This window comes from Phaethon aethereus, assembly GCF_964289735.1.
Source record: "Phaethon aethereus genome assembly, chromosome: 3".
NCBI lineage: Eukaryota > Metazoa > Chordata > Aves > Phaethontiformes > Phaethontidae > Phaethon > Phaethon aethereus.
The window spans coordinates 12,787,908-12,808,007 of record NC_138576.1 but is presented as its reverse complement, the minus strand read 5'-3'; the positions used below and the strand labels follow the sequence as shown (position 1 = coordinate 12,808,007).

Genomic DNA, 20,100 nt, shown 5'->3' with positions numbered 1-20,100 from the left:
ACTGACCTAGAGACTGTGGTTGTAGTCTGGTTACTTATCCCATTCCATTTGTTCCTACTGGGACCGAGTTGCCCGGAGGTGCAGGCTGGGGTTCCCTTTTCTAGCCTGTGATGGCAACGAGCAGCGGGGCACACCGATTTTGGGAGCAGTCAGCCCTTCCCATTTTCTCTTCTTGAGTACTCAGTACTTTTCTCAGAAGACCAAATTCTCTCAAGGTGCTCATGGTACCATACAACTTTCCTCTTTTTCCACTCTTTTGGTCTTTTTGGTATTCAGGTTGTAGTTTTCTTCCTTGGATGGAAAGGTTTATGGACTGCTCTACGGCCAAAGGTTTTATGAACTGGAAAAGATACCTGAGTCTATCAATTCCCAGCTCACTGAAGTGAGCTGTGCTTGTAAGGGAATTGATAGTTCTTCCCAGAATTTGAAGCTATTTGTTGGTAGCTCCTGGATTGGCAGGTTTTGCACTCAATATCAAGAAAAGGGTTTTTTGTAGTTTAGCACACTCTGAAATCTAGAGGTTCAAATCCTCATTTCTCTGAGGCTACAGCCATTTTCCTCCTTTCTGCAGTGTCCTTTCCACAGTACTGGGCTATAACAACTCCATATGTATAAGAATTTTAGGAGGACATATTACATAAGTATATGAGACAAGTCAGATATTTCAGGCATGAGGATTTTTTCTCTACCAATATACCATCTGTGTATTCATAAGATGGTTGTCTCAGACTTTAGTGACTCGTGTTTCAAATCCCTTTTTGGCTAGAAATAGCACTTACTGATGCTTCTATAGTCCTGTTCTTTTGGGAAATTTGCACTAAGGACTTCACAAGACAGCAGGCACAGCATTCAACCTTTGTAGCCAAAACTCATTGGGAAAACAAAGCCTTTTTCGGAAATGGAGTCAGATGATCTTTACTGGAGGGGGAAAAAAAGAGAAGGAAAAAAAAAAAGAGGGGAAAAAAAAAAGACATGTCCCAGATCAGTGTATTCTCCAGCTGGTATGTTTCCAGATTCCTAAAGAGATAACATGGTGTCAAGAAAAAGGATGTTGTAATTAGGCTGGGGCATAGCTACAGCACAGCAGGATCCTGACATTGTCATAGCCCTGTGCTATCACTGACCTTGGGATAGTGGAAGACTGTGCCAAACTTAAAATAAATAGAGTGTTCCAGTGCTGCTGCTCAGTTAAGGAAGATCAAAGAGAAATAACATTTAATCAGCGGTAGTCGTGGTGTTATGCACTAGCATTACTAATTGTTTTGATGACAATTCTCTCTGAAGACTTTTTTTTATTAGCTCTGAGTAATAACTGATCTGCTAGTGTATTGACCTATAGCACTACCACAGCTCAATTAAGTTTCTTATTGTCCAAATCTAATCAGAGAAAAGCTGAGATTGAAAATCGATTCATTTCCTGCTAGTTAATGACTAATTCCCACAAATGTGAATATAGAATATTAACTTTTCAGGTTGAAAGTTTTTTTCAGAGGTAGACCCTGCCAGATGAACATTTGAGAAGCAGCAGCATGGCTTCTCTTTTCCCATCCATCTTCCTCCAACTCCTTGGCATATGCTGACTGTAGGTTTTGGTTTTTACTGTGGCTCTTGCTTTATCATGGCCTGTGGTGTGCGCTTATTCTCTGGTCTCTTAACCCATCTCACATAATTGCAAGGAACTGGTATTGATAATTGAAGGTCAGCTCCTAAATTCTCATATATTTCTTCTCCGTATACCTCAAATGAGCATTTCTGCAGTGGCTAAAAACATCTGCAAGACAGGGTGACTTAGTCCTTAATAGTAGTGTAAGAGCTAGTTACTGTCTTTGGAGGTCTGGGAAAGAATCTTCTCTGATCCCATTTCAGCCTCTACAAGTTGTGAATTTTCCCCGTGAAGGGGAGAAATCAGATTTCTTGGCTCTTCTAAATATTTCTTTGTTATGTGAAGAACAGCTGCTTTTAAGCCTCCCCATGTGTCTATATGCATTCGTGTTCGCAGCATTAAAGCTACCAAGCAGAGATATAAGCAGCAAACATCCATGAGGTTTGGCAGTTCTCCCTGGTTCTTGCTAGTTGTATGACTCCCACTGCAGCAGCATCTGAAATAGTCGCAATCCTTTGTTGTGTTTATCCTCACAGCGCGCCTCTGAGGTGGGGACATCTCACAAATTTACACGTGGAGAACTGAGACCTGGATCTAAATAGTCAATTAGACTCTGGTCTTTGGTGGTCCTCGAGATTATCCTTGCCAGAGGCTCAGCCCTGCTGCTGAAACCTACAGACCCCAGGCTGTGGATGCTGCCCACTGCCTTGGGACCCTCCAGAAGCTGAAGCCAGGTGGCTGGAGGTAGTTCTCCTGGGTGGGACATTCCTACCTTACACTGCAGGTGTGCTTAAGAGTGCAGCTATACCAGGCTCAGCATCTATGGGGGCAAAAGGCTGGAGGGCTTTTACCGTGACGATTAGCTCTGGGAAAGCGTATAAGGGTTTTTTTCACAGGTTTCTGTATTGTTCTTGCTCTGCAACTGATGCTTTATCTCTGATGTCTTATTTTTTTATTTTCCTTGCTGCAGAAAATACCATGCTGGTTTCTGCTTTGCAGCACTGAATTTTGACAGTGTTGAAAGGTTCAGATCTCTACCCTGACAGCCTGAAGCCCAGATTCCTATGTATCGATCCATTGTAATCCTATGGGGTAATCCTATGGGGTGATCTCTTTCCTGAGACTCAGCAAAACATAATCAGACTCATTTTCTGGCTGACTCGAGAGAAGACCTTGATTGCTCCGAAGGAATCTGGTTGGTAAAATCCATGCAGACCTGCAGTACTGGGTTGTGGTATTGCATGCTCCTATCCTGCATTTTTCCAGTGCGTCAGCCCAGTTGACCTTTTGTTTGTGTAAAACACAATAAAAAGGCTAGAGTCAAACCAGAAAATGACCTTTCTCAGAGATACGGAGCAAAGACTCACATGCTTTGGGTGTGAAGTGCTTTGGTACATGTATGACAAGCTGGAAGGAGATAATAACCCTTCGGAGATTGACTAGGAGAAGAGGGAGAAACAAGAAAACTGATAATGTTTTGCTGCCAGTAAAGGCAGCTGTTGGAGGAGCACAAAATGAATATGACTTCTGAAGCGGTGTAGCTATATTAACATGTAAGAGAAAAAAATACATCGATGCAGTTGCTTCATTGCGTATTCCATCAGCAGAAGCTGCAGTCCTGCACATGGATAGTCTAAATATCATTGTCTGCTTTGATAATCTTGCTGCTTCTTGGATTACATTAGTGCCTAAGAGTAATACATTGAGCTTGGATTTCAAAAGGTACAAACTCTGATACAATAGTACCTTTTTTATTCATTTATTCATATTTTGGAAGACAGAGGAGATACAAATCGCTAACCACGAACAGAGTTTGTTAGGACCATGCTTGCTCTTTCCAGTTTCATCTGAAAAGTAAAAATAGCTTAGCAGAAGATTTTTAAGCTAACCATCCCGGTAGTACACACAAGATGTGGTTGGGCAAGGCGCTCAGCTTTGAAATGTTTTCCACAAAACCCTGCTGCTATTCCAGGCAGTTTTTACATGCATCATTACCCCTCAAAACCCAACCAACATGCCCATTTTCCTCTGTCTGTTCCATGGTGGAGCAGAGACCCTGGATGCTCATCAGCCCTATTAGTGCAGCACTTGCTTCAGCTCATGTGGACATCACTGGCATCTGCGCTGTAACTGGGCGTGAGCTATTGCAAGATCTTTTAGACATCTCCTGGAATTTCTCTGCATAACGGGGTGATAATGTAGGGTGGGAGGGAACAGAGGATAAGGAGAAGGCTGAGAAGAGGGTCCCATCTACACCACACATCTGAACATCGAGTCTGGATCTGTTACAGTACCCCACCTCTAGCACAGTGTAGACACATGGTCCAATTCCACCCCCTGGAATTTCAGTAATGAAATTAAATTGTTCTCATCCTCACTTTATTCTCAATGCATATGAACAAGATGGCCCCAGACCTTTCGAAGGCATATGATGTGCTTTTCTGTGCTGATGTGCTGCTACTCTGACTGAGAGCTGGGAGCAGGACAGGAACATCTGTATCTCTGGGATGCAAATCCCTTAACGTTTTATTAAATTGTTAATAGAAGCATGCATAGCTGCTGAAATTACTTCTGCTTCTGTGGAGCCAAATTCTTGGGTGCTCATTCATTGCCTGTTATGTCTCTGTAGCAGAGTTTTGCCTCGGAGAGCTCTGAGACTCAAATCCTCAGTGGTTATCTAAATGCATCTAAATGCTTTTCATTTAAAGGGCAGTTGGGGATAGGAGCCACAGAAGGACTTCAGCACAAGTAAGGTGTGATTAATTGCCTCTGGGAACAGGATCTCCAAAGTCTAGACAGAAGAGCTGTGTGAGGAAAGCCCTCGGAAATCCACAGCCAAAACATATGGACACCTTAAAGTGGTGAGAGACCTGGCTATGAGTGTGATTGCTCAGTACCCTTCGTTGCCTGTGTCCCTTTGAGGGCTTTGCCTTGATTGCTAAAGGCCCTTGGGGGTCTGGACTTGAATAACAACATTTGGATGTGTTTCAGTCCATTAAAGAGCTCATCCAATGAGGGTAACTCAGGGAAAAAACCTTTGACAGAGCTAGAAAGTTGTATGGAAATGCTTTGAGATTTATCACGATCATAAGCCCAATTCAAAACCCACTGAAGTAACTGGATCATTTGCATTGGCCCATACTGCTAAAAATATACATTGTGCTTAGTATCGTAGCGGCTAAGATGCCGATGAGAGGAAAAGAGAATTGTGAAAATTACCTTAGTTAAAGTACATTTTTAGATATGTTTAGTGGGGCAAATGCTAGAATCCAAATTTTCTTTCTCCTAAAGGAGCTACTCAACCACTAATTTGTTTAAAAAAAAGAAGTTTGCTCTCTTTGTGATCCCTTTAATATTAGTTCACACAAGCTGTTCCCAGTTCGGGAACTCATCGTTTCCTGATCCATACTGTGCTGTAGCTGGTGCTTTCTCCTGAGCTCCCCATTCATCTCGTCTCAGATAGGGGAGGGAAGTGAGTGTGGGGTTTCCATGTCCAAGCTGAGACCTTTCAGCAGGGAAAGGAAGTTGCATCATCCCACTGCTGTGATTGTGGAAAGTCTGTTTTGTAGGCAAGCACTGAAAACACTTGTTCAGCCAAAAGTATGTAGGAGATTAGCTAGGAAGTGGCCTAGTCTGAGAATTGCAAGCACTAGAATCTCCCTGCTCGGGACTGTGAAGACTTACTTTGTGATAAAAAAGCATAATTTAAGATTAATGATTCCTCTGCTCTCCCTACAGCCAGTCAAGGTTAGAAGTCTCCAACACCTAATTGGAGTGCTTTGGGTTGGCTCTTCGGAGAAGCCGCTCTCCATTGACCAAAGACCGATGCACAGCGCCGATCCAGGGCGTTGCTGTGGCTCTCACCCACAGGCGTTCCTGCTCATGGCCCCCTCCTGCTCGGCCTTGCCCTGTCCCTGGTCCCCTCCCCACTGGTCCCACCACCCTTGGTGGGATGTTCTCTCTGCCAGCCCTCCCTGCTCCAGCGCCGGGCATGGAGGCAGCTGACAACCTCTCACATTGACTCCTCTGGCATAGGAGAATAAGGGTGAGACATAACATGAATAAGAGGGGCAAGCTGTGCCTTACCCATTCTTAATCCACGCATCCTCAGGAAGTCTTGAAAATGTCTCTTTGTCTATTTCAAAGGTGCATCTGTCCTCACCTGCCCTTGAGCTGTGTATTCCCAGGGCAGTCAAATCTCTTCCAGAAGGACAAATGCACTGGCTGTGTCTTTTTGTGCTGCTGTGGTTAAGCTCTCGTTACATTAGTGTTCAGTTCTGTACAAAGGGGTGCTGGTGGGCACAGGCTGCAGCCCTGCAGGTCATCCTGCTGCCAGAGATGCTCAACCTTCCCGGCAGGTTCCAACGGTCACAGCCCGTACATCTCTCCCTTCTTATGCCTTAACACATAAAGTGCAAGAGTATGGTAAGTTATAGTAAGTTACAATTATTTTTTTCTGAAGGAGAGAATGAAAAAGTATTCATTTTTCTTATCTCCTCTACTCCTGCGTTTGCATTGCTGGCAGGAGCCCAGAGCTTCGTCCTCTTGGAAAACTACTGAGCAGCAACCTGCTCCCCAGTCATCACAGGCATCCCCCTCAGTGACCAAAATACCACCGCAGCTTTATCTCACAGTGAAAATGTCCACAGCATTCACGTACTGTAGTTTCAAACAGACTCAATGCTGTGGCTCTGCAAAGTGGGAGACCGTATCAGATTCATGATGTACGGAGCTGGGGTTAAAACCTCAAGTCTGAACTTGGTCCATCTACAGGAAAGATTGTGGGTAACAGCTGTTAGAGCTGTTGAGCAAATAGACTTCAAAGGGCTTCTCACTTCCGAGGTTCTGCAAGATGGGGCTTGACCAGCAGCTATCGGCATCTGGGGTCAAATTTAAGTTTGCTATAAAAAATACCCGTCCGAGCTTCTACCAGCAGCCAAACCTTCTGATTCTCAAAGTTATCATGTTCCCCACTTACAAAGGTGAACTGGGTCCCTAGCAAACTTCTTAAAGGGGGGAAAGAAAACTCTACCAAAGTAGATAAAAAGGGTAACTCCTTCCTAAAGTGTAACAGAAACAACTGTACAAGATTTTTCCCATGGGAGACAATGCAAGGTTTGTTTCCACGTGCTGTCGCCCGATGATGCTTGTGCTGCTCCCTGCGCTGGCTGTGCCTCGCTCGTCCCTCTTCGCTGCCTCGGCCCTCGGCAGAGCGTGGCACTGCCGAGCCCCGAAAGGGGCATCTCAGCTCCTGGGGAATCGGCGGCTGCTTCCTCCATCTTCTCCAAGCCTGGGATACAGAAGCCCTGTGCCACCTCCTGATCTCCCACCTCGGTGCTGGAAGCTGTGACCTTACATCAGTGACCGACTCACGTCACCCATGGGCATGTGTAGGCAGCATGTTCAGCTTTCTATACACTACTCTAATTCAGTTTTCCCTCCTTTATAGCAGAATTTCCATCTTAATAGAAATGCATCTCAAACTTGATAAAACATTGCATGAAAAACAAAGCACCTCTCAGGCCCACCTATAGATACCCGCAACCTCAGGGAGAGACCCTTCTGTTTTGGCTCCCCCCATCACTGGGGAATTTGGGAAAGTGTATTGCTTTTGGTTTTGTTTTTTTCTTTATGCTTTAGCCATATGCTTTTTCATATGCTTTATGCTTTTTCAGTAACTCCCTCCCAAAGATGAACTGAATAGTTGGTCACACAGTTGCTTCAAAGATGATAGAAGCATCTTCAGCCAAGCAGATAAATATTTCTAGATATTTGATCAGTTTCCCCAAGACTTCAGTAATGTAGAATTTGTTGATGCTATTTGCTAGAATATTCTTATTCTGGGACCCTTTGAAAGCCCCCCCCAGCTATGGGAAAAGCATCTAGAAACATTCTGGGAGCTAAGTACCTGCAAGACCTTCTTCTCCAAGATTTAGAAGCAGAACAAGGGGGACTTATTTTTCTCTTCCTTTTTCCTTTCCTAATTGGTAGTTGTCTGTAGAGATAACCTTTTCTTCACACATCAGCACGTTGATCTAACTGGTCAGAAAAAGGACAGACAGCCAAGAGATGAGACTAGAGAAGCAGAAACAAAGGAATGACCAGTGTTTGGTCACTTGTGGAAATGACTGCTGTAAAAAGCCCAGGCAGGTATAGTTTGTCTTGATTTAGAGATGAAAAAGGTAAAGCAGGAGACAATGCTGGCTTATAAAGTGAGAGTGCGCTTTTCAGTAGCACCGTTGCAGCAGAAGGGAACTGGTTGCTGTCACATGTAGATTGATCACCTGGACAAGGGCTTGCAGAGGAGCCTGAAGAATCCACTGACTTGCCCAGTGGCTGTAGCCACTGAAAGTCCCAGTGGTGTTTCTTTACTTGTTTCTGAGGCATTCGCTGAGCTCATGTCAGAGTTCCATATGAGATTAAACTATCCTCATATCCCCCCCCGCCAAAATCGGATGTTTGTCTTCCAGTGACCCCTGTCTCTCTTTGCCACTTGCCTTAGACTAGTCTTAAAGCAGTTAACAGTCTGTGCCTTTATGGAAAAAAAGGCCTTTACACCTTGCTAGGGCCTCACTGTATTTTAATAGTCAAACAATGTTTTACCAGAGCTGGCGTCTTTTGCTCTGTAATTGTTTTGTTTTTCTTTTGCTCCATTTCATATTTATGAGTCATTTCAAAACAGGCCAATGGAAGTCTTCAAGCAGGTTTCTAAACAAGTTTTGACAATGTTTTTTAGTTGTTCTGAGCTAAGAATATTACAAATCAGCAGGTACAGCCTGAAGAAGAGTGCCTTCCGTCCCTAAAGGACCTTTTACTGCATTTGCTCCCTAGAAGGAAGCAAATAGAGGTGGGGGGAAAACAGCGTCAATGCCATTTCTTCACCTTACTAGGCTGTAAATGCCAAGGCAGCTCTGAGCAGCACCACTGCCTTCCTCACCTCAGAAGAGAAAAATTCGTTGTCTTGTCTGTGATGAAAAAATTAGAAGGATGTTTTTCTCCCTGCTACGCCAGGCTGATGGCATGACTAGCACAAGAGGTAGGCACATCTTGCTTCTGCTCCTCTAATGGGAGACTGAATGACAATGTTCATGCTTCCCCAAGAATAATTTAGAAATGGTCTTTGGCATCTCCAGCCACTGACACCTCCTAATCCCCGCTTCATTCTTGGCCTCTTGAGTATTTCTGGGTGCCTGTCACTTCTTAGCCATTTTTGTAGGTGAGCTTCTTCACTGCATTTTTTAGTTCTTTGGTTCCACCAGTAAGTACATTTGCACCATTTCTCAGTCTGGATCGAAGGAGAATAGCACCTGAAGGGATCTTGGACAGGGAAAAGGACAATCCCATTTCCTTCTAGCTACTTGCCTTTCTGTTATAGAGGTTGTGGAGTGACAGAGTCACAGAAATACTGATCAGGCAGCATCCTCAGCAATCATCAGCTCTTAACAGAAACACTTGGAAGACTGTAAAATTTTCAAGTATTTTGTTTTGTAACACATATGTCACAGGACAGTGGTCAGTACAGATTTAAAAAGCAAGAGATGGGTTTTTTCAGCTTTGAACAACCAGAAATCTCCCAAGAATAGAAGTGGGGAGCAGTGGAGTCCCAATGGAGCTATAGGGCACCAGAGCCACTTGTCACCAGTGGTCAGCAGAAGTGTACCTCTATCTATGCTCACACTTAAAATTAAATATCACCTATGTTAACAACTGGTACAGAAGTTGGGGGAAAGGTTTATCATGAAGAAGAGGAAGCAGTGAGCAGGATTTTCAATAACATGCAAATAACATTGAGGTTTTGGATAACATTCACATAACTTTGTTCTGACACGGCCAAATGTAGGACTGAGCCCAAAGAGCCCTCCCGTGGGGGGAGCTCTGTTTGCTTTGACAAAAGGTTGAGGTTTGCACTAGAAGAGCAGTTCAGCAAGGTTTGGTAGCTGCAGTCACTGCAGTCCTGAATTGTATCAGAGAATCCATATATCTCTGTATGTGTTTACAAGCCCAATCATGCTTACCATAACACAGTCCAAAAATTTTTAAAGGTCAAGAAACAGAAAGTACAGAAAAGAGCCGCAACAGTACCTTGAGGTATTTACAGCTCCATCAGTTTGGATTATCAAAACAGAAAGAGGGGCTGGATTGAGTACAGTCACGTAAGTTACTTTTTCAGGAGGAGACGATACCAAACGCCTCTTTAAGCTCTTGGGGAAGGGGTGTAGAAGCAGCAGCTGGATGCTGACCCATCCAAGGTCAAATGAGAAAACAGCAGCTTTAACGGCTGTGTTAAGCTGGACAAAACACCACTGGAATGGGTACAGTGGCCCTCTCTCTCGACGCCATGTTCAAATATCTTCCCAAAAAGACACCTGGGAAGTGAGATGAGCATATCTGATACCTCTTCTGGGATTCAGAGATTTGCATCCTTTTAGGAGGTAATTCAACACAGGGCAATATTCTGAATGGATGGAGGGGGGCAAAATTCATGGAAGATTTTGCATTGACTATAATGCCACTGAGCCAGAGAAGAGATTGCATAGCAGTCATACCTTGCAGCAGTGCAAAAGTTGTCCAGAATTGTGCCTGAAAAGTTGGTATCAGAGAAAACAGTAAGTTCAAAGGAAACATTCAGGATAGGACCCTTTTGGCAATGCAGCAGTGGCTCCTGACATGACCTGCATGGCTACAAATTTGTTGCAAGCAGCAGGCTGTGAACTAAGTTTTGCACTTTTTAGGGCAAGATGTGGTATCCAAATGGTCATTTGGCCTCCTCAAAGGAAAAGCAGCAAAGGCTTGCCATATGCTACATCTGTATTTAGTCAGACCATTAGTAGCGCCCGTTTCTGTATATGCTGTGAGATCTCCAAGATCCTCCTTGAAATTTGAGTATATTGTTCAAGAGCTTTCACAGGTGACCACAGCAACCGTCAGCCTGCAGTGAAAGCTCTGGCCAGGAAAATGGAAAATTGTAGCATGCAGACCCACTTCCTTGGCTGCCGCCGAAGCCTTTGCTTCAAACTTACATTATTAAATGCAATACTTGCTAAGAAGTGGAATTTTTAAAAGCACAGAAGGAGATGGCTGTCCCACTGCAATGAGACTTCAACACTGGTTTAAAAATCCCTTTAAGAGGTAATGTTTTCTTGAGTCTGGGCTATAGAAAGAACAACTACCGTCTCGACTTAAATCATACACTTCTCGAGGGAAAAACTATCAGCTGAAAACCTACGTATTATGGTTATTTAAAATACTTTGTTAAGCTACAGTCAGTTGCAGCGTTCACCGATAATGGATATTAAATGTGAAAAGCCTCGCCTTGTATTGTTTAACTGAATCTGTTGTCATCTTAGGTACTTGTATTGTGTTGGGTGGCAGAAGAGAACATATGTTCCTGTTTTTTTATGCTATGGGTGGATTGTTTGGGTTTTTTAAATAAAGTTATATAACAACAAGCCCACACAGCTACTTGGTTGCAACAAGTCAAGGGCTGATCCAGGCAGAAAACACACCATTAAAATGCACCTTGGTTTCTATATTTCATAGTAAAAGAATATGACATATAATCTCCCATTTGCACCCAACATTTTAAGGATCACCTAGTTAATTTAGCTTTAAATTATCATTAAATATATTTGTAATATAGTTAGCAGTAAGCTAAGAGATTTTTGTAGAAATAAGTTTTTAATAATCATTTCACTGTAACTGTTAGGGAAGCTTACATTGTACACCCTCAGTTTCACACAAAGCCCACGAGCAACTCTTCATAAATGCCTCACTGTGGTATTTTGCAGGCAGGTACATAGCTTGCTCCCTCGCATTGCCCACAGTTCTATTTATTATTTTATTTTGTAGTTCTTTCCATATGGAGATGCTTCAAAGTTTGCCCAGCACGCCTTCCGAACCTTCGATAAAAACGGAGATGGGACCATCGACTTCAGAGAGTTCATTTGTGCCCTGTCCATCACCTCACGAGGCAGTTTTGAGCAAAAGCTGAACTGGGCCTTCAACATGTACGACCTGGACGGTGATGGTAAAATTACAAGAGTGGAAATGCTGGAAATTATAGAGGTGAGACCAATATGATACTTAAAAGTAACATGTCTGAATATTAGTAAAATTTGATTACTCGTTCACATACTCTTTAGATTTTAAGTACACAAGAGGCTGTAGTGTATCGATAAAAGCGTACATTACACATTCAGTCTACACGGACTCATGCCTATGTGGTGCAAGCACACTAACTTTTGAATAGATGTAATCTCTGAGAATTACAGAGAATACATATGTGCATATAAGCTTTTAAATATCCAGAGGTAATTTTTTCCTGATGAACTGATTAACCGTAAAGAACAGCACAGCAAAGGATTTACAAAGCCCATCTCAAAATCACTTGACACCCATGAAATTACTGGTTTGTAGCTCAAGTAGCTGAAACCTTACTGGAGATTAACTTCAGATGATTACAGAAATTTACAAGGATAACAACAGACTATTTTAAGTGAGCTCTCACAGATGGGCTTTAAGATGACCACAGCATATAACAGGAAGGATAAAGTTTACCTCCCTCATTATCTGCCACAGTACTTAATACCAGATTTTACTCAGATGTACACACAGAAAGCTATTAAAAGGTGATGACTGCTAAAACCGATTATTCAGAACTTACGTGAAATAATTCAATGAAGTGAATAAAATACAAATAAACAGTTGATCCAGAGAATAGGTTGCAACAGTTTTGCACCATGAAACAGAAAGCCAAAGAAATTCATTCCAGGATGCAAAATGCAAGCACTGAAATAAACCTACATCTAAAGAAAGAAAACATGTTCTTACTTGTTTTAAATTTATGGACATCTGATTCGGGGAGGGGGAGGAGGAAAAAAAACTTTAGGGGAAACTGGCAATCATTTTATTGTTGGACTATCTTTCCAGAATTTGATCACATCAAAAAATCAGGTTGTAATTCTTATGTTGAATTTTCTATTTGGTTTCTTTCCAAAGGCCATCTACAAAATGGTGGGCACTGTGATAATGATGAAAATGAATGAGGATGGTCTGACGCCTGAGCAGCGGGTAGACAAGATCTTCAGTAAGATGGATAAGAACAAAGATGACCAGATCACACTGGATGAATTCAAAGAAGCTGCAAAGAGCGATCCTTCCATTGTATTACTCCTGCAGTGTGACATTCAAAAATGAGCTCGTGTACAATGCATCATAGACTGCACAGAAGTTTAATGTTCCATTCAGTTTGCAGCTATTTCCACACACACAAAAATTTGCTTGGACTACCTATAAATGGACTTGCTTCTTGTGTTTGAAACACTTGTGTGCATGAGAATGTCATTTGCTAAAGAATTTTAAAAGTATATATTATAAAAATAAACTGCCACAATGTGATGTGTGCAATGTCATTTCATAACAACCCTATTCCTCTGAAGCCTGTGCAGCAGTCCTGTGCTGCAGTGAATTATATTATTTATTGTTCATGTTTTACTGATGCTAGCTCTGTGTCTCCTAGACTGAGTAATGTTAGTGACACTGAATTCCCATGGCAATGTTAACTGTTTATTATAAATCATGTCACCATTCTGCTGTAAAGTAGTACTGGACAGACAGAGGGGAAGAGTTCCTCAGCTCTTAAGTCTGATCCACACATGTGCTTGTATTGTCAGTGGATATAAATGTACTTCATTTGCATGCCTTTTAGGTTTGCCTTAATTCTTACCTCATTTGCATCCCTTCAATCTGGAAAGAGCTATGTCAGAGGAATGCAGTATAAAAAAAAAGAAAATCCTGCTAAAATGATCCCTTTAATTAAAAGTATATATAAATATATATATAATGTTTAAAATATTGTTTTATTGGAAGTTTAAAGGTTTTATTGGAAGTGTATTGATCTTTGCCTGAATTTTCAAAAGCTTCCACAGAGGTTGCAATATATATGTCCCAAAATAAATTTATAACATTTGACCTTTTCCCCTAATTCTTATTTCACGTCTTCATCACGGTAACAGAAAAAAAAATTCAATCTCTTTAATTATCTGTCACTGTACTACTGGGAAATATATATTTCATTATGAAAGCATGAAGAAAACTTCTTTCCACTCACTCACTAGAAGAGTCATATTATACAAAACCAGAAATTGTAGTTCTTGTATTTACCAACAAAGCAGCTGTTTATCCTCCAAGATGCTAATGCTAAGATTTAACAGTATACCTACTAGACCTGTGCTTACACAACTTTTTAAGCTAGCTCAAAGTCAAATACAGTTTATCTGCTCGGCCTAAACCTGGTCTTTTAATGTTTCTCCCTCCTGAAGTCTTTCCTCTTACCACTAAACTACCTGGGTTTAATATAAACAGACATGTTGTCAAAAGGCATTACTGATAAATTAATCATAAAGTATGATGATTGAGAAAGGACAGTGAAAAGAACAGCTTCCTCCTCGATTCTACGTGCAATCAATCAAGCTTATCTCTATACTGTGGCAAGTACAAGCTCTGTGCAGCCCTGGGAAAGCATCGAGAACTAGCAGACAACAGAAATTGCCAAAAAAAAAAAAAGAGGAAAAAAAAAATAATCTTTCCTACACCACATTCCCAGTTGCTTTAAACAGTTGGTTGCTCACAGGATCGCAGAAAAAAAAAGTCTGAACAACTTACAATTGCATGTTTGATATTTCTCCTTTGCCTTATGAAGAAAAGAGACAGTGCTCTTAATAGCTAAAAATCAGACAATAAAATGACACAAACCAAATCATTCTGTGTATTTTCAAATTTTAAAAGTGAAGCTCATCTTAAAATCGAGGGGGGGAACCCAAACGAAACAGTTTTACACATTTTGCTAAAAAACATGGTGGGGGGAACACAGAATCAATTGTTGCCACAACCAGAGCCATCCTCTCATATTTAAGTTTCTTTGTATTTCAAACAAACAGCAAAAAGCAGAAATTTCAACTTCATTTTTTAATACCAGAATCTTACTTAGACTGCGCAGGTAATCTTCTTAGCAAATTAGAGAATGGTATACTTTGTATGTTTGGCTGTAACTTAAAAATAAAACACGCATTCTGAAAATACTACATACTTCCGAGAATGATATGCCCAATTCTTCCACTTAGGCTGAAATTACTAGTTGTAGAGAGCATGTTGAAAATTCCTGGGAATTTATACCTCTTTGGTCTACATATACTTATTAGAGAGAAGCAGTACCTCATTCCACATTTCCCTGCACCTCAAATTTATGTATCTGGACAGGCTCCACTTACTTTAATGTGGCATTAAGCAATGCATTGCCATCCCAAATGGCCAACAGCTCAAACAGTCACAAACAGTAACATCAGCACCACAATTCTCTCTCTAAGTAGCTGGTATAGTAAACTCTGGGTTTAAAGTACCAAGAATAAGACAGTTTTGAGACCTTAGGATCACTGCAAAAATAAGTGCATCCAAGAAAATGCTTCAGTAATTGTTTATTTAGAACTAATCCTCTACCATGCAAACAGTTGCTTATAATAATTATACAGTCAGGCACACATTTTCATCAAGTAAGTGGCAAATTAAAATAAATACAATATATTGATTTGAACCAAAGACCAGAATTGTTGCCAACTGCTCCAATATTTCAAGTAAGTCTATAGGAAACTTGGGAGAAAGTTGAAGTGTTAGCTCAGTAGGAATGTGCTAATTTTCCTTGAGCTCTTTTCTCCACATAACTCATTATAGAAGTACTAATGAAGATAAATGTTATACTCTCTCCTGCCTCTGCTTTATTTTCTGGATGCTGAAGAGAATCAGGAGGAAATAATGTTATGCCATTCTATCATTTCATATTGTAAAAGGGTCTGAAACATCTTCTAGTTTCATCATAAAAATCGAGTCAAACTAAACATGTGGTTCATGATCATGTAATACTATCGAGGTCTCGCAGTACAAACAAACTGGACTTGTGCTCCAGACAAGTTTTGTCAAGTAGGCACTTTGTAGGGGTCCCTCCCCACCTTTTGTGAAAATTATATTTTCACATAATCCTGAAGTCCTATGTATATTTAATATATATTCCATCAAATAACAGGATTATGGAATTGTTTAGTTTGGTAGAGACCTCCAGAGGTCTCTTGTCCAACCCCCTGCTTAAAAGAGGTGCAGCAGTCTAGTCAGACCCCAAGAGCCTCTAAGGGTGGAGATTCTACAGCCTTTCAGGACAACATGCTCAAATGCCTCATATCTTCATCATGAACAATCCCTCCCCCTGGTTTATCCAGCCAAAACCTCCCCGCTTCAATTTATGACCACTGTCTGTCTCTTCTGTCATATGCTTCAACAAAAAACCTGGCCCTGTTTTGTCAGTAACCTCCTCAGGGCTGCTGTGAGTCTGTTGCCCCATTACCATGGGTTTTCAGAAGTAAACATCTGAAGCCTTTAAAAGATCATGAGACTTTAGGCATTAAGTCAGAATCCACTAGAGCACTTAGCTTTCTCAGTGTAGTCCCTTCAATTCTTCACTAGCTTCCGTATTTCAGATAAGTTTAATATGCAAGTTTAATACATGCTTGCGTAAAAACTAAACCTTAAAGAACACAAAATACCATGCAGCAGCTAAAACCAAATTTGGCTACAAAGTCAAGTTAAAATTTACACTGCAATGAGGTTTTATTGAGTAATTTTTATTTGGTAAATACCTATAGAAACTGCAGAACTATTCTCTGAATAATCTCAATGGCTTTTGTATCATCATAACACCAAAAAAAAAAAAGCATGCCTAACGCTGAACTCTAAAAAGTGATTGTTTTTGAAGAGCTCCCAACAGTTTCAAGTTCCTGGAGAAAGGAAAACAGGAAAGTAAGTTATTTTGGGGCAGTTTCAACAACCTAGTTCTTTCTCCCTCTTATCCCAAATAAATGCTTGTATTATTTAACTAAAGCAAGTTTATTTTAACTACTCTAGTACAGTCCTGTTGGAGGAGCGGAGGGGAGAGGTGGCAGGAACACCCAACAACACACAGGCCTACAATGCTGTAGAAAAGTTACTGTATTATTTCTCCAAATTCTTATTCCACTTCATTCCTCTATATTGGAAGGACTTCCATTATTCTAGTTTGTTACAATATAATGAATATCTACAGACTTAGTCTATACCTGCAAACTCAGACTGTGCAAGAACTTAGTTTATTGGAAATAAGAATCTAAGTTTATAAAGCCACAATTTGCTAGGTTTTGTATGCTCATGTCCAAAGAAACTATAGTTCTTCCCTATAAACTCTTTCGAAAGAAATAAAAGCACTTTCTTGCTGCCCAGAGACTATACTGCAAATAAATTCTTGACATCTCTAATTATGAAAGTATACAGTATAAGTACTAATAGTTCCTCATGTTCAGCTGCTTCCACTGGAAAAAAATGAAACACTTTTTACTGCCCGTATTAATTAGCATACATTTAAGAAATAAAGCAGAGCTAGAAAGAAACCAACATTTTTAACTTAATACTAATTTTAAGTGTGTAGAGACACTAAAACATTACCACAAGTATCAGTTCTTACCGTTTATTAAAATATTACTCCATAGTTATACACAATATATTTCATATTTTCCAAAATAATAAACAGAACAACTGATAAAAAAATTCTACTAGTTGGTAGTTAAAAATACCAACTGAACATTCGGGATTTTCTCATCAGAACTGTGCTTATTCTAGGTCTGTACACATACAGTAGTTCTGTAAAAAAAGAATTTGAAAATTAAAAAAATATACAGGAACCTCTTCTTTTCCTGAGGTATCTACCAAAAGATCCTTTTATCCAGCATCAGGAATTAATAACTTTACACACATCATTACACATTTACCCTCAATAGTATGCCATATTCATGCACAGAGGTACTTATTGATCTTCCTCTTTGTCATTCCTATTTTGGAAATTCAATGTTCTTTGGCCTCTTTCTGGGTCTTGCATTCGGAGGATTCGAATACGGGAACTCGTAGGCAGAGAACTAAAAATAAAGTATGCATCATTTAAACAGTGTTTCTTCTCCACAAGTTTTAGTATTTGCATTTGATTCTTTCCATTACATATTTTCCTTTAAATAACTCCTTCTTTCTTTGGCAGTTTTAAAAACTAGTAACATGGTGTGAAGTTCTGGCTTCACTGAACTGATACTGGAGCCAGACTTCAGTAAAAACTTCAGGTAAAGACAATGACTGATTTCAGTCGTGTGACTTCTTACAATTAGACTACCTTAATTATGGAAAAGGTTATTTTAAGAGAAACTCCAAATGAAATAATAATCAAATATGGTTCATATTTGCCTTACAGATCCTGCAGTGGCACACACTTTATACATGTATAATCATGCACGTCATACTAAGAAAACTTACTAAACATACATTTATACAGGATTCTCCATCCATTATCTTAAATGTATTTTTTCCTGAAGGTGCCTCCTTACTATTGTTAAATTAGTTTGCTGAACATACATGTGACCAAACATAACACAACCAAGCTGCACATGAATTATTAAACAGTAACCATACAGAAAATTCCTATACGTTTATTGAATACAGTTTCAGAAATTCCCCCCAGTGCATTTCCATTGAAATAACAACAGGCTACCATTATTCTACTTTTTATAGACTTTAGTAAGGGAAGACAACTAAGAATAAATCAACTTCATTGAGGACTGACTGCTTAATTATCCTCTGCAGGCTTCACTGATTATGTTTGGCTGAGAGAAGAGTGGGCTGAATAAGGTTAGACAGTGACTGTCCCCTTAAGATGGACATGGCTTTACCAGGGACTTGTATGTAGGGTTTTTTTAAGAATTTTGGGCTACTAGATTAAAAAAAAAAAAGTAGTAAGGAGTAAGTTATCAGTTTCTAGATCAGTGATGTAAAAAAAACCATCAACTCAATTGACAAACTTCTTGAAAGTACTGTTAGTATTAACAGGAAAAACAGAAAAATGCAAAGGCTTCTGTTAATTTTGGGAGGGGAGAGGGAGATACAGGCTATGAGCTACCAGGAGCCTACTTTAGACAATAAAACATTTCAAAAAGCTGTTCTACTTAAGAGAAACTGATTCAAGTCCCACTGAACTACCATATTAAGAGTCATTACATACAGAAGAGTGAAAAACCTATTAAATTCCCAGAACCATCAGCAATGGACTGCTTAATTGTTCATGTTCTACTGCTACAAACAGGAAAATTTCTTTCTTTTCATAGTTACTTTTCACATACTCCTTGCAATAGAACTTCCTTGTAATTCTTTTACCAGGAAATATAACAAAACATTATTACCTCATGCTCTGTGGGGTAAGCAAAATGAACTGTCGATGCTGCTGAGAGTCAGCCACCTTAAGAATCATATCCATTGCAATTCTTCTGTTAACCATGTCCTAAACCCAAAAGATTTATCAGGTAGTGATACTGACTGTATACTTCACTGGCCTATTACTGCACAAATTAGGACAAATCCTCAAGAATAAATTCATTAGAAAGTGTCTTAGTAGAAAAACCTACGAGAATTAATTTATATGTAGTAAAGCTTAGCTAAAGAAAAGTCTAATAAAAACTATGCTGGAGAAAGATTAGGGTTAAATTCTAAAAGCTACAAACTATAGTCAGGGAAATTCTTAAACTCTACTTTTTAGTACACACATAATAGGATGATTCTATCAGAACAATCATACACTCCTACTCACAGTGGTTTTCTATCAGCTTTGACATACATGTAGTACTTCTTGCTTTATTGGTACGCTGAGAGGAATTGTATTTTAGCAGAATAATGTTTCCTATAAAATCCTGCCTCAAAATTACCTGAAAAGATTTAAGTGCTGCACAAAACCTATTATGTAGCTTGTTTTTATTAGTAGTAGTATTGTTATTATTATTATTACTATTTGGAACACAACCTTATACACTAGGCTTACTGAAAAAGATGTGTAATGGGAAGCTATTATTAGCAGGGGTTAAACAAAGCTCTGCTTCTATACGCTGTTATCTCCCTTGCCAATGTGCTGATGGAGTCCTCTTGTGGTGGGTCTCCAGGATTACACACAAAGTAACTACAGAACATGGAGACGGTAAGGTTGCACTTACTGGCACAGAAGTGGAAAGACAAATTGTGTGGAATTATTTATAGCATAGATGACATGGAAGTTGTCTGCAGGGCCTATGGTTCTGAGTATCCACCCTTTTCTGGAGAGACAGACAGTCTTCTGTACAACTAACTTGTAAAAGAGAACCTAAGCTTTGGAAGTTCACTGAAAATGACTGCTTGACCACCTTAGATGCATATTGTGTATATAAAGAATTTCAAAAGGAATTTTCCCTATAGTTCTGTGATTCAGAGTAAATCATTGGGACACTGAAGGCAAAATGAAATAATACAGTATCAACTCTGTCTCACAGCACTAATTATTTTCTCAAACCATACTATACTGCATACTAATAAAGGGGAAATAAAAATATATTTAAAAAATTGGCTAATTGCCTACTCAGGGA

General features: G+C 40.0%; 1 protein-coding gene across 2 annotated transcripts in view; it reads left to right on the top strand.

Moving 5' to 3' along the window:
* The window catches only part of VSNL1 (visinin like 1), a gene marked incomplete at both ends in the record, with an annotated part of 51,100 nt that extends 38,301 nt beyond the window's left edge, over positions 1-12,799 (top strand). Inside the window, 2 exons of one of the 2 annotated variants that reach the window (XM_081997246.1) lie at positions 11,453-11,668; positions 12,602-12,799. In XM_081997246.1, coding sequence (XP_081853372.1) covers positions 11,453-11,668; positions 12,602-12,799 — 414 coding nt within the window. The remainder of the gene's footprint in view (positions 1-11,452; positions 11,669-12,601) is intronic. The other variant, XM_081997247.1, reaches the window with a different exon arrangement.
* Positions 12,800-20,100: the final 7,301 nt, after the last annotated feature.